General features: G+C 32.3%; 2 protein-coding genes across 4 annotated transcripts in view; both read left to right on the top strand.

Annotated features, from left to right (window-relative positions):
- The window catches only part of LOC111710322 (adhesion G protein-coupled receptor A3), an 18,794-nt gene extending 375 nt beyond the window's left edge, over positions 1 to 18,419 (top strand). The window contains exons 2-29 of the mRNA XM_023484385.1: positions 49 to 143; positions 1,425 to 1,525; positions 2,324 to 2,373; positions 3,266 to 3,317; positions 3,583 to 3,646; positions 3,711 to 3,789; positions 3,973 to 4,056; positions 4,424 to 4,531; positions 5,197 to 5,385; positions 5,603 to 5,726; positions 5,795 to 5,861; positions 6,033 to 6,093; positions 6,328 to 6,396; positions 6,952 to 7,057; positions 8,749 to 8,835; positions 9,877 to 9,973; positions 11,281 to 11,351; positions 12,002 to 12,055; positions 12,676 to 12,726; positions 12,993 to 13,135; positions 13,543 to 13,620; positions 14,036 to 14,115; positions 15,156 to 15,218; positions 15,692 to 15,783; positions 16,132 to 16,176; positions 16,248 to 16,418; positions 17,511 to 17,567; positions 18,327 to 18,419. Of these exons, the coding sequence (XP_023340153.1) occupies positions 49 to 143; positions 1,425 to 1,525; positions 2,324 to 2,373; positions 3,266 to 3,317; positions 3,583 to 3,646; positions 3,711 to 3,789; positions 3,973 to 4,056; positions 4,424 to 4,531; positions 5,197 to 5,385; positions 5,603 to 5,726; positions 5,795 to 5,861; positions 6,033 to 6,093; positions 6,328 to 6,396; positions 6,952 to 7,057; positions 8,749 to 8,835; positions 9,877 to 9,973; positions 11,281 to 11,351; positions 12,002 to 12,055; positions 12,676 to 12,726; positions 12,993 to 13,135; positions 13,543 to 13,620; positions 14,036 to 14,115; positions 15,156 to 15,218; positions 15,692 to 15,783; positions 16,132 to 16,176; positions 16,248 to 16,418; positions 17,511 to 17,567; positions 18,327 to 18,375 (2,387 nt within the window). The 3' untranslated portion in view covers positions 18,376 to 18,419. The remainder of the gene's footprint in view (positions 1 to 48; positions 144 to 1,424; positions 1,526 to 2,323; positions 2,374 to 3,265; positions 3,318 to 3,582; positions 3,647 to 3,710; positions 3,790 to 3,972; positions 4,057 to 4,423; positions 4,532 to 5,196; positions 5,386 to 5,602; positions 5,727 to 5,794; positions 5,862 to 6,032; positions 6,094 to 6,327; positions 6,397 to 6,951; positions 7,058 to 8,748; positions 8,836 to 9,876; positions 9,974 to 11,280; positions 11,352 to 12,001; positions 12,056 to 12,675; positions 12,727 to 12,992; positions 13,136 to 13,542; positions 13,621 to 14,035; positions 14,116 to 15,155; positions 15,219 to 15,691; positions 15,784 to 16,131; positions 16,177 to 16,247; positions 16,419 to 17,510; positions 17,568 to 18,326) is intronic.
- A 4,697-nt stretch (positions 18,420 to 23,116) lies between these two features.
- Positions 23,117 to 25,229, top strand: part of LOC111710334 (endophilin-B2) — a gene marked incomplete in the record, with an annotated part of 21,672 nt that continues 19,559 nt past the window's right edge. For 2 of the 3 annotated variants that reach the window (XM_023484396.1, XM_023484395.1), the window contains 4 exon segments: positions 23,117 to 23,182; positions 23,808 to 23,858; positions 24,948 to 25,034; positions 25,122 to 25,176. In XM_023484396.1, the coding sequence (XP_023340164.1) occupies positions 23,123 to 23,182; positions 23,808 to 23,858; positions 24,948 to 25,034; positions 25,122 to 25,176 (253 nt within the window). 3 annotated transcript variants of the gene reach the window in all.

Here is a 25,229-nt window from a genome sequence, read left to right as displayed (position 1 = left end):
CCCCACCATCTCATATTTGTAAGTTCACCAAATGTCCATTGAGAGTAGTTGAACTAGTACTTGCCGGTCAAATCAAGGAACAAGCTGGGGCCAGGCTGGTCAACTCAATTAATAGTATTGCTAGGATAGTCACAGGTTTCCAGGTAGGAGGTTTCATTAATTCATTATTAATTCATTGATTCATTCTTTCATCCTTTCGATCATTTATCCATCCTTGCATCTATTCATTAATTCATTCATTCATTCCATTATTTCATCTTTTAATGTTCCCATGCATTCATTTATTTTTAACTATTGTGCACTTTATCATCTTTCATGGTCAGTTCTAACTCAATTTCATTATAGCAGGGCCATGAAGATCAATTTGTTCCCTACTTTTCTCAAAAAAAAATTTGGATATTCATATTCCAGAGCAATATGTTGTTCAATGTCCCTATCTCTGAAATCTCATGGTGTAAACCTTTTGTAGTTTAAACTGAAAATATTTTTAGATAGAATTTGTAGCGATTTTTTATTTTAGTGTAATGCAAATAATTTTTTTTTTAAACCTTCACATCATATTCACACAAGGTTGCATAAATATTATTGAACATAAAACAAAGCAATTGATTAGTGTAGATAATTTCACCTAAAAAGTTGATTTGCAAGATATTGGTAAAACTATTAAATACAACATCAAGTTCACATATATACAAGGTTGCATAGATGTCGTCTTCCTGGTCCACCATTTTTATGTGCAGGGAGGATCATAATAGGAAGACGACATATATACAAGGTTACATAAATGTCGTCTTCCTGTTCCACCGTTTTTATGTACAGGGAGGATCATAATATGAAGACGACATATATACAAGGTTGCATAGATGTCGTCTTCCTGTTTCACCGTTTTTATGTACAGGGAGGATCATAATAGTAAGACGACATATATACAAGGTTGCATAGAGGTCGTCTTCCTGTTCCACCATTTTTATGTACAGGAAGAACCATAATAGGAATACGACTTCTAGACTAAAGTTATGACTTTGAATAGTTTCATGAACATGAGACACAGCAATTGTGCAGTGTACGACGTCCCATTTCACTTAAAAATGATTTAATAAGTTACCAGTAAATCTATTTGCTTTTTAAATCAAATCCACTATATTATAACTGTCGTCTTCCTATTCCACAGTTTTATGGGTTCTTATGTACAGTGGTCAGCGTTTTAATCAATACAACGAATTTTCAATTTAAGATTTGATTTCCAACAATATTTTTTCAAATTAGTTTACAAAGAGAACCTGTTAGTTGACAGCTTATCTTTGTGTTCATGTTGATGTGTATACTAGTCATGCTGTTTAAAAACTTGGTAAAAAAAATTAAATCTAACTCAAAAGTCGTCTTCAATATATTGATAAATACGACGACGACTCTATTTATTACAGTGTGGAGTACCTGGTCTAGTGGTTCAAGGTGTTCCTGTCTCACAGAGGAACTTTCTCAAGCTGACCTGCAGCTGGCCTAGTTCAGATACTCACCCAGATAGGTACAGATTATAATGGGTGTATACTCACATAGATAGGTACAGATTAAAGGAGGTTTATACTCACACAGATAGGTAGAGATTAAATGGGTTGAATACTCACACAGATAGGTACAGATTAAATGGGGTGAATACTCACACAGATAGGTACAGATTAAAGGGGGTGTATACTCACACAGATAGGTACAGATTAAAGGGGGTGTATACTCAAACAGATAGGTACAGATTAAAGGGGGTGTACACTCACTCAGATAGGTACAGATTAAAGGGGGTGTATACTCACACAGATAGGCACAGATTAAAGGGGGTTTATCATTTTTCTTAGTATTCCCTCTTAGGTGATCCTCCATGAAAAGATAGCACATCATACAATGATACTCTTGAAACCTTATCTGAACAAAATGTTGAGTAGAACTTCGTTTTTCTCACTCAAAAAGTGTTTAATGCTTATAATTTCTCCATTGCTTCTTATAAACAAGAAATGCGCAAGTTACTTTTGCAGAGAAACCATAAATAAAATTAACAGTTTAAAGAAACAAAAACATGTATATCTAATTCATTCTTGGATAAACAAAGGGTACTCTAGTAAATCGGACATTGACGTCTTTGCATGGAGAGTCACTTGAAATTACTCTTACATTCCGTTTAAACTGAATTGACAGCCATTACATTACTGAAAAAGGATTTTGGAAAATTTCCCTAATACTCGGGCATTTGGAAATTTCCTCAGCTACCACGGTTTTTGGGGTTTCCTCAATATCCGGTCCAATTTTGTTATTTTTGATAATTCCTGTTACTTAGAGCTGTTGATTGCTCTGAGAAAAATATCAGCTTCTCTTCTGGAACTTTTGGTAAGTAAAAAAGATCTTTTTAAAATAGATAAACTCATTAATACATTTTTTTTGAAATAAGCATAATTTACCTCCGATCAATTTGATTAAATTATATAGATAGACTTAACATTATAAAATGAAAGTTTTGCTTGAGAATTTAGGAAAACAACTTTGAAAACAACTTTGAAAACAACTTTGAAAACAACTTTAAAAACAACTTTGAAAATAACTTTGAAAACAACTTTGAAAACAACTTTGAAAACAACTTGGAAAGCAACTTTAAAAACAACTTTTAAAACATCTTTGAAAACAACTTTGAAAACAACTTTGAAAACAACTTTTAAAACATCTTTGAAAACAACTTTGAAAACAACTTTGAAAACAACTTTAAAAACAACTTTGAAAATAACTTTGAAAACAACTTTGAAAACAACTTGGAAAACAACTTGGAAAGCAACTTTAAAAACAACTTTGAAAACAACTTTGAAAACAACTTTGAAAACAACTTTGAAAACAACTTGGAAAGCAACTTTAAAAACAACTTTTAAAACATCTTTGAAAACAACTTTGAAAAATTGTTTCCTTTTACATTAGCCAAAATCAGTTGTTTGTTTAAGTATGATCAAATAATATTTCTCTGGAGGTGAAAACTTTAGTGTTGCAAATCTCAGGATCAATTTTGTGCAGACCTAGGGATCAATTTTGTGCAGACCTAGGGATCAATTTGATTCCTCATGGATATTCCGTTGTGATTGCAAACCTGTAGAGTGCAGGGCAAACTAAAGAGAAGGGATCAATTTGATTCCTTATGGATATTCCGTTGTGATTGCAAACCTGCAGAGTGCAGAATGAAGGGATAACTAAAGAGAAGGGATCAATCACTTTTCTCTTAAATTATTTTTTCTATTAGGTTCAATCCAGCTTCCTTCATCTTTGCCTTATCAGCTGGCACAGCTTGACAGGTATTAGCAGAATCATCAATAAGTTAATAGCGATAGCGATAGCGATAGCGATAGCGATAGCGATAGCGATAGCGATTGCGATTGCGATTGCGATTGCGATTGCGATTGCGATTGCGATAGCGATTGCGATTGCGATAGCGATAGCGATAGCAAAATCATCAACAAGTTCATTCATATAGCAATAGGGAAAGCGATAGCCATAGCCATAGCCATATCCATAGCCATAGCCATAGCCATAGAAATTTTATGCAAATATGTTTTTTAGAGAATTAAGTGTGATGAAGACAGTTGTAATCTCAGGGTTCAATTCTGATACACTCTTTCCCCAGGTACAAATTTGTTTTCTGGAAAGTTCTGTAAGAAAAACTTTATGTTTAATATTCATTTCTCTAGGTTGGAGTTATTTCTGGTGTGGTTTCAAGTTCTATCCTGGGAGCAACTATACCAAACATAGAGCCCTTTGATCTTAAAGGTACCCATTTTTAGAGCAAAATCTTAGAATTTCAAACATTTCTGAGTCAAAATCATTCTCACCATTTCCCCAATCTGAAAATTCGATCCCCTTTTTCAATTATATTGGTGTTGATATTTTTATTATCATGATTATATTCTTTTCTATCATTTTGACTGTTTTAGTTATGTCACTTTATTTTAGAGCCAGTTCATGTTATGTTGAGAAGAGTTAAAGCTGGGGCAGGTCAGCTTAAACCTGTTTGGTGGGATACAAGTGCTAACAAGGGTAAATATAAATGTTACATGGGGGTATAAAATCGAAAATTATATTTATTTCTATAAAGTTGGTTTCAAATAAGTGTGGTGTATTTTTGATGAAATGTATATGTAATTGATGTTATATTAAACCTCAAAGACCTTAAAATGCTTAAAGACCAAGGATATTATAATTTATAGAGTGAATTTTGTATGATATAGGCTACATAGGCTAGAACTACACTGCATATTTGATTATTATACTAAAGACAGGTTAGGTAATGAACTCCTTATGACATATATTTGTAAATCGATGTAAGTTTACAGTCCAGGCGATAGTATATCATCTCCCTCCAACTCCTAAAAAAGCCCTACTCTAACTCCTTGTCTGTATTCAGGCTTGGGAGGCTGGAGTTCTCACCACTGTACAACCAAGGAAGAAAGGAATGACGGAATTTTGTTTACCTGTTCACATCTTGGATACTATACCCTCATTCTTCAATCAGGTTAGGACTATTTTATTTGATTTGGTTTGATTTGATTTGATTTGATTTGATTTGATTTGATTTGATTTGATTTGATTTGATTTGATTTGATTTGATTTGATTTGATTTGATTTGATTTCAATTAATGAATGTGCAATTAACAAATGCAGTATTTGGTACAAGTTTTCTGTGATAAAAATATCATTCTCATTTGTCCAAATAGATTTGATAAAGTAAATCATGGCACCTGTAACTATGAATTTAAGTAAAACGAGCTGCATTGATTTAAAGCAGTGAAGTTCATTTCATGTTTGGTGATAACTGTGTACTAAAACTTGAAGATCAAACAGTTTTTTAAAACTATCTTTGTATATATTTGTAGTGTTCCTGAATATGACAAGGAGCACTGCGTTTATGGATAAATATGATGGAAATGTACTTTTATCAGAGAGAGGGATTGTTTTATTTGAACATTGCTTGGTTTTCACTCTTTTGCTCATTATTCAGTGAAAATTTTGAACAATATTCTCACTTATGGTTTTATAGTTCTAAATTGCAATTATGGATCTGTTTTTGACAGACAACCGATTAATCACGATCACCATCGATCATGGATACATTTTCCAATGGCTGGCTTGTCCTTTAAAAACAATAATAATGTTTAAAACCAACCTTTAAATGTTTAGTTGATGGAGTGTCTGAAACTGCCACACCTCTAGCTGAATACCTATCTGTCTATCTTGGTTCCATCCTGGGCCTGATTAGCATATCCTTAACTGTATTCATCTACTCCTTGTTCTCTTCCTCGATCCTGCTCTCCTCTAGCTACAAGCAGGCTCTAGTCAATCTTTGGCTATCTATCATCTTATTTCTAGGTAAAAACAGCATAAAAGCCTATAGAAAACGCTGGTTTTAGTTTTTTTTCTTAAGTAATGGTGATTAGTTTGGATTTTGTGAATGGAAAACAGTTGTGTTTGCTGGATTTTAGGCTTCGCTTTGATATTTTGCCTTAGTTCTTTGATGCAAAAAAACTTTTCCAAGGATTGTTAGAAATGGTTAATCAACAGTTTTAAGAAATTTGTTTTGATTTAGTCTTCTACTGTATATCTGGTGAAATGGAGGAGCAAGTGTACTGCGCTCTTACAGGAATGCTGTTGCACTACACTACTCTGACATCATTCTTCTGGTTGGCTCTTACATCAGCAGTTATACACAGGTTATACAATGGTTTTTTTAACAGCTTTTTCCCATCTTATCAGTGTCATAACTCCATTTTTTTTACAGTAAGGTGACAGGGCCTGAGGCACAGCAGGAAGAAATGGAAAACGTTTATGGAGAAATTGCAAACAGGGTAAGTTACTGAAAAGGCTTTCAGTTTTTATGAGAATGGTGGTGTCAGTTTTCCAAACTAGATACAGATTTTTGAGAAAAGCCTTTACATTTTCCCATGTATACATCTTGATACATTAATGTCTACTGTTCCTTACCTTATCTTCAGATCATTACAACTATTTCTCTTTAGGATGAAAGTATGGGACGGATAGTTGTCAGAAAATCTTCAATCTCTAAGTACTATCTAATTGGTAGGGATGCATATTGATCATAGTAAACAAATGATGTAAATGATACATGTTGCAATTCCATCTTTTAATAGCTCTATTAGCTCCAATGCAAAGTACAGAAAATATTTTTTTTAAATAAAGAAATTCGCAAGACACCTGTGCCGATTCTTTTGGTAAAGCATCAGAATTGGTTTAGTTTTAATTCTAATTCCAAAAATAGAGAATAAATTAATTAATCCCATAAATAAACACTAGGATGGTGTGTTCCCTTGTTTATATGTGGAATTACGGCAGGTGCTAGTTTCAACCAGTACACTTCTCAAGGTAATAACTCATCATAAACATGAGCTGAACATTTTTGGTAGAATATCAAGTTAAGCCTAGGACAGCACAGTAACTAGTTTTTCATGGAACAATCACAAAAACAAAGACCAACATTTTCGGACAGGAATCTGCCTGATTGTTGTTTATTTCTGGACAGGAATCTGCTGATTTTTGTTAATTTCTGGACAGGAATCTGCCTGATTTTTGTTAATTTCTGGACAGGAATTTGCCTGATTGTTGTTAATTTCTGGACAGGAATCTGACTGATTGTTGTTAATTTCTTGTCAGGAATCTGCCTGATTGTTGTTAATTTAAAGACAGTTTTTTTATGCCATACAAACTATCCTGTTCTAATATGTGAAAATAAAATCAAACAAACCTTTCCCTCTCCATTGTTCTTTGGGTACTTTGAACATGTCTTTTTTTCATTAAATGGAATTGAAAATAATTTGTATAGGATTTTATTATTGCGGTTTGGGGTAACTTCCTCTTTACATAAAGTGTTAAGGAATAACCTAACCCTGTTATTTTCCGCAAACACTCCCTTTTGTATAGGAACATGTTATCTGAGCCTGGAGGTTTCTGCTGGATCCATCCTAGCTCCTGTACTAGTCAGCTTATCTGTCTATACATACTATACAGTACACATGTACACTTGTAGGTTAGTATGCTATACAGTGCATGTACACTAGAATGTTAGTATACTTTACAGTAAAAAGTGCATTTTTAGATTAGTATACTTTCTTGGGTAAGGAGTCTCTGCTGTAAATTTCAGCCTGATTGATCTAAAACTTATAAACCTGACCAACCTGGCACACACAGTTTTAATATAACTGCACTTTTAGCAAAACCTAGCCTTGGATAGGGAAAGGGTCCACTGCAAATTTCTGGCTCATGGCACAACAAATCTAGAGACAGTGACAAAAACCCTAGGTTTGTTGTGCCATCAGATTTAAATTTGCAAGAGTCTCTCTCCCTACCCAAGGCTAGGTTTTGTTAAAATTGAAGCCATATCGGTTAAAAAACTGAAGGGTCAGTGATCAAAAACCATGTCGGACAAACCAACAAGGCTCAGTTACATTTGCCATAATACTTTTGCCATAAATACATTTTCCATAATTACACTTGTCATAATTACACTTCCCATAAACACTTTTGCCATAAGTAACACTTGCCATAAGTTACACTTGCCATAATTACTTTAGCCATAATTTTTTAACTTTTACAAAGACATAAATCTTACTATTTTTCCTATAACTGCGTTAAATTTTCTCAGGAAAATTCCCAACTTAAGTTTTCTAGCAATACTGCCAGGAGAGATATGAACACTAATACTGGAAGATAGAGTTTGGTGAAGAATCAATAACAATACAATACTTTTCCAATAGAGCAGTAACTTAACCTTATATGTATACTGCTCATGAACTGTCCCTTATTTAAATTTGTTAATTTTAGTCACAACAGTTATAAATGTAGTTGTTCAATAAAAAAATGAATGGGTGTTGATTATAAGTATTATTAATTGTAATTATGGCAAGTGTAACCATCATGGCAAGTGTTACTTATGGCAAATGTATTATGGAAAGTGTAATAATGGCAACTGTATTTATGGCAAATGTAACTGAGCCACTAACAAGCAGTTTTTGAGACCCAGCACTTGAAGTTTTGAAACTTTAGCAGAGCAGAGCAGGAATAGGGTCCCCTGCAAATTTCAGTTTGATGTCAAGACAAATCTAAGGTATCAACACTAAAAGCAAATTCCAAAACAGGTTTTTGCATTGCGCTAACCATAGATTTACCATGCCATCAGACTAAAATTTCCAGGGAAATCTCGCCCTCAGGGAGTAAGGAATAAAAGGGAGATATAACTGACATGGTTCGCCCTACCATATAATTATGCATGCTTTGAAGACGGTACTCCATGTGTATAAGAAATATTTGTCTGATGTACAATTACCGCGTATACAATAACCTATTCTGAATATTTCTTATACAACTGGAGTACCGTCTGCAAAGCATGTATAATCATATGGTAGGGTGAACCGCGTCAGTTATATCTCCCTTCTATTCCTTACTCCCTGCTCTCCCTACCCAATGCTAGATTTAGTAAAAATTGTACCCATATTAGTAGAAAACTAAAGACAGAGTGACCAAAACAGTGTCTATTGACTAACCAGTCTGTTGGTCAGTTGGCGTAAGTCCCAAATCGGCTGAAATTTTCAGCAAAGACAATCCTTTCACATGTGCTTAATTTGATAAGAATACTATACAGTACATATGTCCATAAGTTAGTCTGTATGCCTTTAGGTCCAAAATGTGTACATAGTAATTTAACAAAAATATATTGTTTAGGTCTAGTACCCGTGTATTTGTTTCTAAGAAGAATGAAGGTTCTAATGATGAAACTCATCTTCCATTGGACCAGGAGAAATCTATTAGGTAAAATTTAAGGAATTGTATCGGTTGGTCAAGATGTATGTTGTTTATGATTGGTAACTACCCAAGAAACATTTTAACTTAACTCTTGAAGGCAAGCATTTGGAGGGGAACTAACGATATAATAAAACGAAAATTTGGTTGTGATCAAATTGCACATTATGCATGCAAAATTGTTTGTACTTCTCAAATTGCTTCCGGTGGAAACCTTAGTCTATAGCAATACTTCTATGGTCCAGAAGCAAGGATTATGAAATAGAATGGAGATACAACTGACCCGGCCCGCCCTACTATATGATTATACATGCTTTGCAGACGGGTACTCTATTTGTATAAGAAATAATTGTCTGATGAACAATTACCGCGTATACAATAACCTATTCTGAATATTTCTTATGCAAATGAAGTACCCGTCTGCAAAGCTTGTATTGTCATATGGTAGGACGGGCCGCGTCAGTTGTATCTCTCTTCTATTTCATACTCCTTGTCCAGAAGTCACCTAATGTTTGCTGGGTAAAGTTTGCTTCAACGAGGAAGGGAACCCCTGGCTATGTTTGCTGGGTAAAGTTTACTTCAATGAGGAAGGGAACCCCTGGCTATGTTTGCTGGGTAAAGTTTACTTCAATGAGGGAGGGAACCCCTGGCTATGTTTGCTGGGTAAAGTTTACTTCAATGAGGGAACCCCTGGCTATGTTTGCTGGGTAAAGTTTACTTCAATGAGGGAGGGAACCTCTGGCTATGTTTGCTGGGTAAAGTTTACTTCAATGAGGGAGGGAACCTCTGGGTACCATGGTCCATGATCCTTCAAGATCAAAAGTTTCTTACGCGAAAAGGAGGATATTTATAGAACAAATTCTGAAGTGAATTGTATTTAAATTGTTTTGTTTTTTTTTGAAAAGTTGTTTAAATTTTAAAACTAATTTTGGACTACAAGATTCATTTAAGTCTTAATTAACGGGTCATACTCATTAATTTGGTTTGGTCTTCTGATATGATGTAACAAAGTAAGATCATAGTTGTCACTAAAAATTCTGAATTTACTAGGATGCATGGCAGTGTTCAATGTTTGTTTACTTTTCTCCTGGTTTGTTTGTTTACAACTGCTGGGGTTAGAAGTTTACTGTCTCCGACACTTGGAAAGGTATAGTTAATGCAATAAAGCTCTTCGCTCATCTGTTTATATAAATATTTATTTGTATATTTATATATTAGATTTAGCCGGCCAAACGGCTGGACCAAATTGACATTTTTTAGGGAACCCATGGGAACCTTGGGAGTAACATAAGCTAAAATATAAATTCCAAATTAAATTTGTTACTTTTTGTTTTTAAAGAAGTAGTTTACTGAATATAAAAATAGGAACAACAAATTTTGAAAATAGGAACAAAAAATCTAAAAATAGAAACAAAAATCTGAAAATAGAAAGCTGACCCCTTGGCAGAGAAAACTGGTATAATATATATATATATATATATGTGTGTGTGTATTATCTATCTATCTATCTATCTATCTATTTATCTATCTAACCATGTATTTATTGTACAGGTTAGCTGGAGATTAGTATGTTCTGTTTTGTTCTGTGCTCTATCTCTCAGTATCTATCTATCTATCTATCTATCTATCTAACCATGTATTTATTGTAAAGGTTAGCTTGAGATTAGTGTGTTCTGTTTTGTTCTGTGCTCTATCTTTCAGTATGTATCTATCTATCTATCTATCTATCTATCTATCTATCTATCTATCTATCTATCTATCTATCTATCTATCTATCTAACCATGTATTTATTGTAAAGGTTAGCTTGAGATTAGTGTGTTCTGTTTTGTTCTGTGCTCTACAGAGCGTCCCATATCATATTAGACTTTCTCCAATCTTTAACGCCAAAATACACATAGAATACTCGAAAAATCTAGCATTTTCTGCAAGAAAAAATTTCTATTAGCCTTATTAAATTTTTCAAAATGATTCATTCTTCTTAAATTTTCTGATTTGTCCCCTAAATCGTAATTTAGACCCATTGACGCGGTCTAATTTGATGTGGGACACCCTGTATCTCTCAGTATGTATATATCTATCTAGCTATCTATCTATCTCTCACTCTCAGCATCTTTCTATCTATCTATCTATCTAACCATGTATATATTGTAAAGGTTAGCTTGAGATTAGTATGTTCTGTGCTGTTCTGTGCTCTATCTCTCTATCTATCTATCTATCTAACCATGTATTGATTGTGCAGGTTAGCTTGAGATTAGTATGTTCTGTTTTGTTCTGTGCTCTATCTCTCAGTATCTATCTAACCATGTATTTATTGTTAAGGTTAGCTTGAGATTAGTATGTTCTGTGCTGTTCTGTGCTCTATCTCTCAGTATGTATATATCTATCTAGCTATCTATCTATCTCTCAGCATCTTTCTATCTATCTATCTATCCAACCATGTATTTATTGTAAAGGTTAGCTTGAGATTAGTATGTTCTGTGTTGTTCTGTGCTCTATCTCTCAGTATTGGAGTTCTAGTTCTCAGGTTCTTATATTTTCACGCAAATTCGTCCCTTTAGTAAAAGTAAATTCAACCTAAATGTAGCATAAAGTCTGACCACGTCAACCTTGTTGCACCGGCTAGTCTTGTCCATAGAGCTAGGTGCAGTACAAACTGGGACCTGACACGGTTTGGAAATTCAAATGTACTACGGCTGCCCGTGTTTTACTATATTTTCTTATTTAAAGGAATGTAAGGTAATTTTAATTAACCCTTCCTGCACAGATGGTAATTCCCAATTTACAACGTTACCCTTGAAACCTAAATATGACAAGAACTGTGGAAGATAACATCGTTACTCCGTCTTTATAAGCAAGAAATATGACAAGAACTGTGGAAGATAACATCGTTACTCCGTCTTTTATAAGCAAGAAATGCGCAAGTCACTTTGCAAAAAAACTACAAATGAAAAAAAACCAGTTAAAAACATAACATAGATTTCAAATTTAGAGAAAGCTTTTAAAGGGTATCGATGTAATTCTGGCAATATTGGGATGTTCGCTTAACATTACGCTGACAGTTCCTTTAAGATCAAATATACAAAAAATATATAAGAAGTTTCATATCATATTCGTATCATGATAATTCATTTATTTAGATAATTTAGAACATGTTTATAGTTTTCAATTTTTTAGTTTCTACGTTTTCTCCCGTAAGGATTTGATGATGAAGTTTACCAAAAGGGAAAGGTAAAATTTTATTTTATTTAAATACCATTATTTATAGATACAATGATTATTTCAGTATTTTTTTCACTAGATTATTTATTTTATTTTTTTTAATCTTACATTCGTTTTTTGTTCACTTTTACATTCTTTTATTCACTTATTCATTCTTTTATTCACTTATTCATTCTTTTATTCACTTATTCATTCTTTTATTCACTTGCTTATTTATTTATTCACTTAATCATAATTTTCTTCCCTTTTTAAATTTTTAACTACTTATTCATTCTCTTTTTCTATCATTCATTTTTATTATTCACGTTTTCATTATGGAGTTATTCACTTATTTATTTATTAATTTTGTTTCTCAATTTGTCATTCCCTTATTCACGTATTCATTCATTTATTACTTACTCACATCTTCATTTATTCATTATGCTGTTTACTTTTTAATAATGTTTATTCACTTATTCATTCTTTCATTCACGTCATTCTCCATTTATTCACATATTCTTTCGTTTATTTACTTACTCATTAATTATGCTGTTAACTTATTTATTCTGTTGTTAACTCATTCATTATTTTATATACTTATTTGTTTAAAAACTTATTTATTTATTTATTTATTTATTTATTTAATTAAGCTCTGACCGAAGAGAAGAGACTACCAACCTTCTCTCCCCGCATCAACTTAGGAAAATACGATCAAGCAATCAATAATTTACTATTTTTGAGTCCTGTCTAAATAATAGGCGTTTAAAGGGTATCGTTGTGAATCGGACAGATATTTCCTTCAGATTGAAACTTCAATCTTTAAACTTCATGATAGGTTCTGGTTTAGGTTTATAAAAATCGCAATTATGCGGACAAAATTGGAAATTTCTCAATTATTAGGAGTTTATAATTTTTTTTTCATGATTATTAATTTTAATTTAACTTATGATTGTGTTTTTTTCTGAAGATATTCTCCTGCGCGGTTTCAGCAGAATATCTTCAACCCAGGAACAGTCGGCAAAGCACCGCCATTTTCCAATATGGCCGCTGCCGGGGACATAAACAAGATGGCGGAGAATAAACAGCAGAACACGTTTTTAAAACTGACAGGTAGTTCAGTGGCATCCTTCTCACTATAATCTCCCTAAAAGGGTCTGATATATTTGGTGCACTGTCCCGTTTAGCCTTATCAAGTCTGTTTATGTACTGTTCAGCTTGCTCTAGCTGTGTAACAGTTGGTCCGGTTCTTGAAATGATCGGGAGTTTACAGTGCTGATCTCTGAAAATTATTTTTTTTTAGGGCTTACACTCTGTTCTTCATTTTATCACTATTTTTTTAAACCCGATACAAAATTGCCCCGGTTCTTCTCATTCTAGACTTTTAACATTTAATGGGATTTTTTTAAATCATCCCTAATGATATAAAAGAAATAATATCCCGCTAAATTTTCAAAATTATCCAATATTTTTTTAACAAAATAAGCTTCTGATTTTATTTATTTTATGTTTTTCTTTAGGCCAATTTATGAATAACAAATCAGAGGCTGAACCTTATGATGTTTTCTCGGTCAAAAATACGGGCGGATCGGTAATAGGTAGGTTTATTTCCCTCCAAAACTTCAAACAAAATTTATTTATCAAAATATTTGTTTAAAGAGGAATCGGAACTTTATGGGACAACAGAAAAGAAAGTTGAAGAGTGAATTAATCAAATCTATAAATATACTTTGCTTGTTATTCTGTCTGTTTGTTTGTATCCAATAGACGTAAAAACGGATAAACTGATCGGGCATACAACAAATTTTGAGGCAACTTATATGACCCCAGAAAAAAAAACTTTATGGCTAATCGAAGTTGAACAATTTTGCACTTAAAAAATGTCGAAATTTATTATTTTTAAATTGCACCAATATTCAAACAGAAAAAAATCGCGAAAATTTGAGAACGATTAGAAATGGCGACTTCCAGAATTCAAAGTTAAACAAAATATATTGAGGGTCCATTGTTTAGGGTATATTGCTCCAAACAATAGCGCCGGTCCCTCTGATCTGGATTGTCTGCAAGTTTCAGAGTTTGGATACAAACCTAAGGTAAACAATGAAAAAGGGTGTCTCAATAAACTTGGGAATTAAGTGACTATTTCTAAATCTTCATTGTTCATGAGAACACGATTTTAGTACAGTGATAACCAGAAAACTCTGAAATAGTAAGACGACTTTAGAATCAAGTTTTAACTTTTAAAAGTTTAATGACGACAGTGTTGAAAGACTTATTTCACAAAATATGTGATTTTATAAGTGTCTGGTAAAACCATTTGCTTTGTAACACCATCAAATACAGTTAAGTATTGCTATACTGTCGTCTTCCTATTCCATTGTTATCTGGCTGATTACTGTAGTATCCCAGTTAAATAAAGTTAGCATTTGAAACCATTTTTTCTTCTTTAGAATTGATTTAGAGAAATCTGTTCCAATTTCTTCATATTCTCCCTTTTTTTTTGAATCTCTTAAATCAAAATCTACACAAATGTTAAAACCCCAAAAATAAAACTCGGGAGTTTCGTTTAACGATACTCTTTTAAATTTTGGGCTCTTAGAATATTAATTTTAAAACAGGGGGCGGAAACGTCATGTGTGTGTGTGTCTGTACCAAAAGAGTGTGTGTCAGTTTACTGTACCAAAGGTTTGTACTGTAGGTTTATACAGTACGTAAGAATCTCGGGATTTGTACAGTCTAGGAGAGTACATTTGTTTATTGTTAATTGTTTACTTAAACATATGTTTAATATACATGTAATATATTATTTACATATTTAAGTCAACACTATAAAGCCAAATTTTCATGCAAAGAATATAATTTTATTAAAGTTTACAATAAACTACTCGTTATTCAAATTTAATTATAATCGACGACATTGTTCTACAATTTCCTTGACTGTAGTCATGTTGTGTGTCTGTACCAGAAGAGTGTGTGTCAGTTTGCTGTACTGGTCTGGAAAGCAGTGCGACTGGCTTTCTCTTGCCGGACCAGCGCCATTTCCTTTCCCTTTATTCCTGTTCCCTGTTTTAAAGTTATACAACTATACTGCACGTGTACAAATGTACTTGAGTGTACAAGTATACATGTTTAGGTAAAGAATGTGAACCTGTTGGTGGATAGGGAGAAAAGTATTGGGAAATCAGTCTGGAATCAGGTTATTATTAATTATTATCTATCTGTCTACCTATTAGTATATCATCTGTCTATCTATCTGTCTATCTATCTGTCTATCTATCTGTCTATCTATCTGTCTATCTATCTGTTTATCATAGGGGGGATGATAGTTCTTCTACGTGTGTGCTCAATTAGCTGTACTGTACACTTACAACTGTTTACTAATAATGATATACTGTAGGTTAGGCCAGAATCTTCTTATAATAAACAAATATGCAGTACGCTCTCGGTATAGTTTATGGCCTATTAAATTAGTAAAGGATTAGCGTACATCATCACTTTATACACTATAACCTCGTTGGTTTATCAGCTGTCCGTCTATGTTTTATCTCTCCGTCTATCAATATTTATTCTTGGAAATATATTATTTTCCATTTTTATACTTGAAATACTAGTATATGCAGTGTATACTGGATCCATGCATTATGTAAATCATTATTTTTATTTTTAAAGGAAAACCTTGAGATGATGGCCATGGATAACAGGTGGGAGGAGGTGGAGGAGTTGGATGAAGAGGAGGATAGATGGAGTAGAGCAGATCAGAGGTACTCTCATTTACATTATTATTTTTGGTGTCATCTTCAATATAATTATCATTTTTGTTGTCACGTTCATTATTATAGTGGTTTTCATCTTCAATAACATTGTCAATATCATTATCATATTTGTTGTTAACTTCAATATCATTGTTAATATCGCTATCGTTATTGTTGTCATAGACGTTATTTTTATCGTTATTGTCGTTATTGTTATTGTTATCATTATTGTTATTGTTATTGTTGTCATAGACGTTATTTTTATCGTTATTGTCGTTATTGTTATTGTTATCATTATCATTATCATTATCATTATCATCATCATTATTATAATTTTATAATAAAGTATTATTTAAGAAATCCTGACCAAGACCTTGATTACTTTTTCAATCAAAACCAAAGGTAAAATTTAGATTTTTCTTTCTACATACTTTATATACTTTTTTCTCTTTCTTTGACAATAAACTATTTAGTGAACTAAGCCCGTCATTACCTCCACCTATCTTCTCTCCAAGCCCCTTCCCTGGTAGTTCAACTGGAATAGTGTTAGACTCACAATACAACCTTGGAGAACGCCATCCCTCTTCTAGGGATCCATTTCCAACCAGTCTTCCAAACAAACGGAGGTCAAAGTCAAGAGATAGGTCAGTAGAAGAGCTTCCAATCTTGTCTTATGGATTCTTTCCTGAAGCTGTAAAGAATGCCAAAATATTAAATATTTTGAAGGGACTGTAAGTGTAATTTCAAGTGGCCTTCCATGCTAAAAATTGCCATGCCAGATTTACAACGGTACTGATAAACGCTTTGACTGGCCAAGGATGTCGGACTCATCCTTGTAAATATACACAAATGCTTGTAATTGTTGAACACTTGTTTCGCAAGCTGTTTTATATTTAAGAAATATTAATAATTACTTTCTAAAACCGGTTGTGAGCTAGAAATATGATTTCGTGGCATTCTTGTAACGTCAGTTAACAATTGAGTTCACACTGTACGCTAGCGACTCGATGATCAGTCTCAAGGCTAAAATGCAAGGAAAGTTATTTCAGAAGTATACGAAAACTGCTGCATATATTCTTGTTTACAAATTCCGCCCAGAGAAAACTGGTTTCAATATATACGCAGAGTATTCGCAACTGCAATTAACTTTCCTTGCATTATAACCTTGATCAGTCTAATGTTAAAAAGGTACCGTTGTAAATCGGATATTGTCATTTTTGCATGGAGGGTCATTTGAAATAACGCGTACAGTCCCTTGAAGTCAAATTTTTCCACAAAATAAACTACACAGAAAGATTTAATCTTAATGATACAGTGAGAGCCAGAAAACTAAGAAATAAGAACCCGACATTAAAAAATACTTAAGTACGTGTATTTTCTGTTTGTACAAGGCAAATTGTTATACAACACTCCTGTATGCCGAGTCCATTAGCGCCTGATCCAATCAGGGTTCAGTCTTGTGTTTGTCGTCTATTCTGAACCAATTGAAATTGCATGGCGGTAACATCTATCTTTCTATCTATCTCATTACCAAATCAGAGTTATGAATCCTTCAATCGGTGCTATCAGTAAATGGAAATATTTACTTCTACTGAAACTATAGCTGCATAATTACTGTGTTTAATGTTCTTTTGTCTATTTTAAATCATAACTTGAGTCTAAACGTCTTATTCTTCCAGAGTTTTCTTGCTCTCACAGTTCGTTATTTTTTTAATTATATCATATTTTCTTTGAAGGTCTGGATTCTTGAAGTCTGGTGTTTCAGACTTAGACAGAACAGATGTTGCTTCAAGGTGATTGAACGTCGTCTTCTTTAATTTTCTAACTTTTAACGTATTCCCCCATTTAAAGACTTCAACGCCTGATTCACAACATTGCCCTTTAAACTTTTTTGTGTGCAACAATGAGAAGAAATCTGGAAAATGTTAAATTTTGGCAATTTTCATTTTGTCTCTGCTGCATAAATCCACAAGTAATTTTTTAAGAGAACCCATGCAATAGGAAATTATCAGATGAAAAAACATGAATTGTATCATCATTTTTGCACAGAAGAAGGTTTAAACGGTACCATTGGGAATTAAAAATGCCCCTCTTTAAAAATTTTGTAGACTGTCCCTTTTAAATCCCATTTTTTTTCAATTATAAAACATGTGTTCTCATCTTTATTTTAAAAAATATATTCTTTAATTTTAAGAGGAAATTATAAATTTTCTGAAATAAAATTTAATAAAAATATCAATGTTTGCTTTAACTTAATTGGTACAGTATTCTTGTCTGCAATACAATTAGTACAGGCCTTTTAGAACAATCAAAAACCATTTAAATTTTTATAAATAAATCTTTTAATTCTTTGAAGGTAATTTAAAACAATGAAGCCATTTTTTGCAATATCAATATTAGAATATAACTTTTCTGTAAATTTAAAAAAGAAAGTTTTCTTAATAAATATTTTTAAAGATATTTTTTAAAAATCTTTAAGTTGAACCTTTTTCTCAATCTAAGATGCGAATATATTTGAATACTTTTTTATAAGATGTATCCTCATGTTTTAGATATTCTGAAGTTAGCTCGAGTATGTACAGTACAAGATCCAAAAAGTAAGTTAGAAAATATAAAGACATGGATAAATAGATAGATTGACAGGTTGACAGATAGACAGATAGACCGATGGAAGAAAGAAAGAAAGTCTAAAAGAAAGATCAATTCATTTAAAAGATATACAGATATACAGATATACAGATAGACAGATAGACAGATAGACAGATGTCAGATATACAGATATACAAATATACAGATATACAGATATACTGATACATAGATATACAGATATCAGATAAACAGATATACAGATATACAGATATACAGATATGCAGATATACAGATATACAGATAGACAGATAGACAGATATACAGATATACAGATATACTGATATACAGATATACAGATATACAGATATACAGATATACAGATATACAGATATGCATATATACAGATATACAGATNATTCAGTGATTCAGTGATTCAGTGATTCAGTGATTCAGTGATTCAGTGATTCAGTGATTCAGTGATTCAGTGATTCAGTGATTCAGTGATTCAGTGATTCAGTGATTCAGTGATTCAGTGATTCAGTGATTCAGTGATTCAGTGATTCAGTGATTCAGTGATTCAGTGATTCAGTGATTCAGTGATTCAGTGATTCAGTGATTCAGTGATTCAGTGATTCAGTGATTCAGTGATTCAGTGATTCAGTGATTCAGTGATTCAGTGATTCAGTGATTCAGTGATTCAGTGATTCAGTGATTCAGTGATTCAGTGATTCGTTGATTCAGTGATTCATTTATTATTTTTATAACTATCTGTTTTTTTGCAGGACGCTTCCTTCCAGTCTGAGAATGGCAAACCTGCAGTACGTTACACAAGTACACCCGAGACCCGCCCTCTTCCCACTGCCGGGCGCCCCCCGCAACACCTCCCTGACCCCGGTCAACTCATGGATTCCAGCTCGGAGAATATTCATCTATCACAGTCAGAACTTGGCAGTCGGGAAACTTGTGTTTAAAGGGACTGTTAACATAATTTCTTGTGACCCGCTAGACAAATATGGCAATGTCCTATTTACAACTGTCCCTAAAAACCTTTATAATTTAGTTTTCAAAATTATAAACATTGATATCTAGTCTTTACTTGATCAGACGAAGCTTTTAATGGTACCGTTGTGACTCGTGCATTGTCATTTTCTCATGGAGCGTCACTTTAAATTGTTTGAAATCAGCATTAAGTAAAAAAGAACACATTTGCCAAAAAATATAAGTTAAGATGAAATTAAAACTTACATCTTTTTAAATTTTAGTATTTTTCAATTTAGGGAAAAAGGAGATTTGTACATTGTTCCTAATGTACATGGTATTCAATATTCATGATGAAAAGTACTCTTAAACCTCACAAAACAAAGGATCTCATTTTATTGTTTATGAATATTTCTGAACTATTTATTGGACAAAGGAATTGAGTTTTTGTAACAAACTCTGATTTTCTAATTTCAATATCGTTGCAACCCAATGTCGTAGACCTTTAATATTTCAAACTATGAATGCTATTAGATCAAATAATGTAAGTTTGAAATATCAAAGGTTTACACCATCAGGTTACAGAGATATAGGTTTTACAAAAACTGAATTTGTGGCAAAGACTCAATTCCTTTTATCAAATATATCCAAAATATCTCGTTACTAATTATTTTTGAAGATTAACAACTTTTCACATTTTAACATTATACACGGGCAGCCGTAGTACATTTAAATTTCCGAGCCGTGTCAGGTTCCAGTTTTTACTATACCTAGCTCTATGGACAGGACTAGTCGGTGTAACAAGGTTGACGTGGTCAGACTTTATGCTTCATAAAGGTTGAATTTACTTTTACTTAAGGGGCAGAGGTGTGTGTATACTGTATTGCTCTGTGTGTTAATTTGGGGTAGTTTAATTAAAAACAAAGTTTTATGTAAGTAATTTATGTAGTATATGTAATGTCACTGTATGTAATATTGTAATATTGTTGTAATATTGTAACTTTTTTTAATAAACCAGTGAAAAGAAAATATATATTTTCTCCGAGAATAAACTTATCAAAGTTTATAAAAAAAATATAATATACAGGGTGTCCCACGAAACATGACAATAGCAAGACGACTTGAAAGTCGTCTTTGATATTTGAATTTATTTGTGACATTTAGTCTTCTATCTACTTTAACATGTATGATTCTTGAATCAATTATCACATAATTCTCCTATCCCTGGCATTTCCAAAAAGTAATCTGCTTTTTTTGTGCTTTCAGTATTACCGGAGATATAAAGAGTTTGGTTCAGATTTCAATTTTGTTAATTTTAATAAATCGTTATTTTTAGTTAAAACATCCTTTTGCTTCATTATCCTTTACTTTGAAATCAATTTTAATATAACATACTCCCATATAATACTTTTATTAATCTTTGGTATCAAACAACTTAACAAATTATGGAAAAAAAACATTCTAAACTATTCACCAACTGTCATGTTTCGTGGGACACCCTGTATTATTGTTAATAGATGTAGAAGTAATCTGTTTTGAATGTCGTCTTTTCTCAAGAAAATCTGGGAAGCAGAACGAAATCAATAACATTGGAAGTCAGCTGATCACTCAGTGTGTCTGTAACCCTTGTGATTAGAGGTTCACACTGAGACCACCGTGACGTAATTATTGTTATTTAACGTTACTTTCCTATTCATGCAGTACAGCAGTTAAGCAAATTTTGTCATTCATATATATATATTTAGATATCTTCCATATTATTTAATATTTAAAAATTATATTATTATCAATATTAATATTAGATTTGATGAGAAAGCACTATAATTATTGACTTTTAAACATTTTTACTCATTAAGTACACTAATTTTCTATGTTTCTTAAATCATGCATGCTTAGTAGGGGGGAGGGGGGTTTAAGCTTTTATATTCTATAGTTTAATAAATTAAAAATGTAGATATAAAAAATTTTAGCATTTATTAAAGTTAAAAAATAAATGAAATTAGATGAATTATAATTATTATTTAAATAAATAAAGTTAATGGTCGACCCTTCATTTAAACAACGAGAGACATGCCCAATGATTCTCAACATTTCCCTTGAAACCTTAATTTTCAATTAGTATGGAGGATAATAAAACCACAAGTAAAAATAATCAGTTTTCAAAAATAAAACCATGGATATCTAATTTATACTTGACCAACCAAGAATGTTAAGGGTACAGTAGTGAATCGGACATGCCATTATCAATCTATCAATTTAATCTTATGTACAGCGACATTGTCATACATTGTCGTAAAAAATGTTAATGATATGAGGGGAGGGGGTTGTAATTCCCACGAAGAATAATTCTCCAGAGGATTATATATAATTTGATCTTGTCTCCCGAAACATGATATTTTCCTCTTAACATAATCCAATATATTATGTATGGTATTAAATACATTTTATGTAATATTAACAGTATAATAGGTGGGAAATGGATGCACTTTATCATCACGGTTTTTAATTATGGAATATTTTTTTTCATAAAAAAACTTTCAAACCTTAGTCTAATATGAATATGTTTTTCAGTTTTCTATAAAATAAAATAACTTGATTTTTTCATGTTTTTAAATTTAAATTCAAAGTTGTTTCAGAATGTGTTTCATGATAAGTTATGTTTTTTATATAAAATTAATTTAGTTTTCACAGGTGTGATGTCTGTAAGATATTCGAATTTTTAAATGAATATTTTTTCTCATTTTTTCGACTATTGTAATTATATTTAGACTTAGTATAAAAGTTGTAAATCATGAAATATTAAACTAGTAATTATTATCATACCTATCTTAGCTTTATTAAAAATTATTCCCCCCCCCTCCCCCACACACACACAATTAAAATATTAAATATTAATATATAAACAAAAGTGTAAACTGCATTTCGTAAGGAATGTGAATACATTTAGAGGCGCTATAATTGGGGAATAAATTCTTTGTTTTCTTGGGCCCCAATGGGGGCTGAGCCCCCTCCCAAGAAAGAAATTCTTGAGTACGCCCCTGAGTACACTGGCATCTTTTGAGATTAATCTGTACTGCAGTTTCTGAGAGAAATGTAAACAAAACGTGTTTACATTTCTATCAGAAACATTTTGCTTTATTTTGAAGTTTTTTTGATTAAAAAAATTAGAAAGTTTTTCAATTTTTGTCTAAAGCTAGATTTTTTTTATGACTTACATGTTCTTTTGTTGTAATTATAAGTGATCCTCTGATTCATAAGGACCCTTTAAACTTGATCAGACAAAGCTTTGGTATGAATCGGTCACTTCAAATTACTTGTACAGTCCCTTTATTAAGAAAAATACACACAACGATCTAAGGATGTGGGGGGGGGGGGTCAGTTAAAGGTGGTAATTATATTCCCCAACTAATTCACTCAGAGATATGGAAACTTTTAATCTTATTCTTGTTCTTTTTCTTTCTTACTTGTTACTGACATACTTAAAGAGAAATTTGTAGTGTTACATGGCCGATTCACAACACTACCTTGTTCAATAATTCGCAAGGTAGTTTGTATTGAAAGTTCCACAATTCGAAATAATCAATTTTTTATAAAAAAAACAGCTAAGCAGAAGAGTTAAAGGGCACTATGCAACTCTTAAAGAATCATCTATAGACCCTTGCTTAGGATCCTGATTCATTTCTTTTTACAGTCGTAGTTTTTATTTTTAAATTTTTAAATACAATACGTCTGGTATTATCCTTAAACAGTATTTGATATAAGACCTTGATTTCAGAAGAAGATGGACAATTTCAAGAAAACGTTAAGTGATGCGTCCACATTTGTTTCCAGAGCTGTCCAGGTGAATTACCCAGCTGTCACATTGATAACAGCTGTTAGATCATCTTTCACATTTATGACAAAGCTGTCAGATCAGATGTCACATTCCTAACAACTCTCACGTTGATAACAGCTGTTAGATCACCTGTTACATTTATAACAGCTGTCAGATCATCTGTCACATTGATACCAGCTGTTAGTTCACCTGTCACATTGCTAACAGTTGTTAAAGTATGTCACATTTATAACAGCTGTTAGTTATGTCACATTGATAATAGCTGTCAGAGTATATGTCACATTGATAACCAAGCTGTAAAATAATCTGTCTTATTGATAACACCTGTCAGATCATCTGTCACAACAGCTGTTATACATAAAGTTAAAATCCATTTTGCTTGCCAGTAAAATAACTTTTTATATAATGTAAAATTGTTGTTTTTCGATCATTTTATTATATAGCTATTCAATTTTAATCTATCTATCTATATTCTTATCTATCTGTCTATCTATCTATCTATCTATCTATCGATCTATCTATCATCGATCTATCTATCCATCTATCTATTCATCTATCTATCTATGTATCTATCCATCTATCCATCTATCTATCTATCTATCTATCTATCTATCTATTGCACGCCCACCAGGACGTACATATACAAGAAGAAGCCTCTGTTGTTTTCAACAGAGCAAAACAGGTTAGTTAATAGTTTTACACCTCACAGCTTAGGCCGCCTAGGCGCAAATAGAGGGGGTTTTATACCCGCTTCCTGACGGCTCTGCTAGAAAGTGAAAAAGGCAAACTTTGAATTGTAGAAGAAAGATTAAAAATTTCGTTTTTTGCAAATATATTGATAACATACCGAAACCCTTTCATTAAGTCAAGTACAAAAAAAATGATTAATTGAATTTGTAAAAATTATTGTGCTTTCATTTTAATAGTTAAAAGCGCCCTTGAAGCTTGGTTATTAGTTTTCATAATTTATTATTTGAATACATTATTAACCATGCCAGGGGATTAATAAACGTTTAATGGGTGGAGAGTGGGGGGGGAGGTATTCCCCCCTTTCATTATTATTTTTATCATTATAAAAGTGGCGACTGCTGGGCCCTTGGTAGGAGACTAACTCTAGCTGCCAAAATTTATAATTATATATTTGTTTATTTTCCCAAATATTCGGTTTAGTTTTCGGAATACATTGTTTAATTTCCGGAATATATTGTTAAGTTTACGAAATATATTATTTAGTTTCCGGAATACTTTGTTTATTTTCCGGAATATTCTGTTTAGTTTCCGTGATATACTGTTTAGTTTCCGAAATAAATTGTTTAGTTTACAGAATATATTGTTAAGTTTGCGGAAAATTTTGTTTAGTTTCTGGAATATATTGTTAAGTTTACGGAATATTTTTTTTTAATATTCTGTTTAGTTTACGGAATTAATTGTTCAGTTTGTGGAATATTTTGTTTAGTTTCTCGAATATTCTGTTTAGTTTCCGGAATATATTGTTTAATTTACGGAATGTATTATTAAGTTTCCGGAATATTTTGTTTAGTTTCCGGAAAATTCTGTTTAGTTTCCGGAATATATCGTTAAGTTTACGGAATATATTGTTTAGTTTGCGGAATATTTTCTTTAGTTTATGGAATGCATTGTTAAGTTTCTGGAATATTTTGTTTAGTTTCCGGAATATTCTGTTTAGTTTCCGTAATATATTGTTTAGTTTACGGAATATTCTGTTTAGTTTCCGTAATATCTTGCTTAGTTTACGGAATACTCTTTATAGTTTACGGAAGAGAAGTTGGGAAAAGCTGAAAGAACAGACCTAGATCCACATCTAGTTCTGCTGGAACAGAAAACGGATAATTGCAAGGTAGGATTTAGGAAATGTAAATATGTTTTTTTGATAATGTACTGAAGATTGTTTACTTAGTAATGTACTGCAATTTGTTTACTGCAGGGGTACACGGAAAAGATTAAGAATAATGCGGCAGCTGTCCTTGTTCCAAATCCAGGTATTTATTCATTCAATCATCTATTCTTCCTTTTATCCATCTATCCTTTCATC

This window comes from Eurytemora carolleeae, unplaced genomic scaffold (assembly GCF_000591075.1).
Source record: "Eurytemora carolleeae unplaced genomic scaffold, Eaff_2.0 scaffold561, whole genome shotgun sequence".
Taxonomy (NCBI): Eukaryota; Metazoa; Arthropoda; class Copepoda; order Calanoida; family Temoridae; genus Eurytemora; species Eurytemora carolleeae.
The sequence above is the reverse complement of the archived record's forward strand: the minus strand, read 5'-3'. Positions and strand labels throughout refer to the sequence as shown.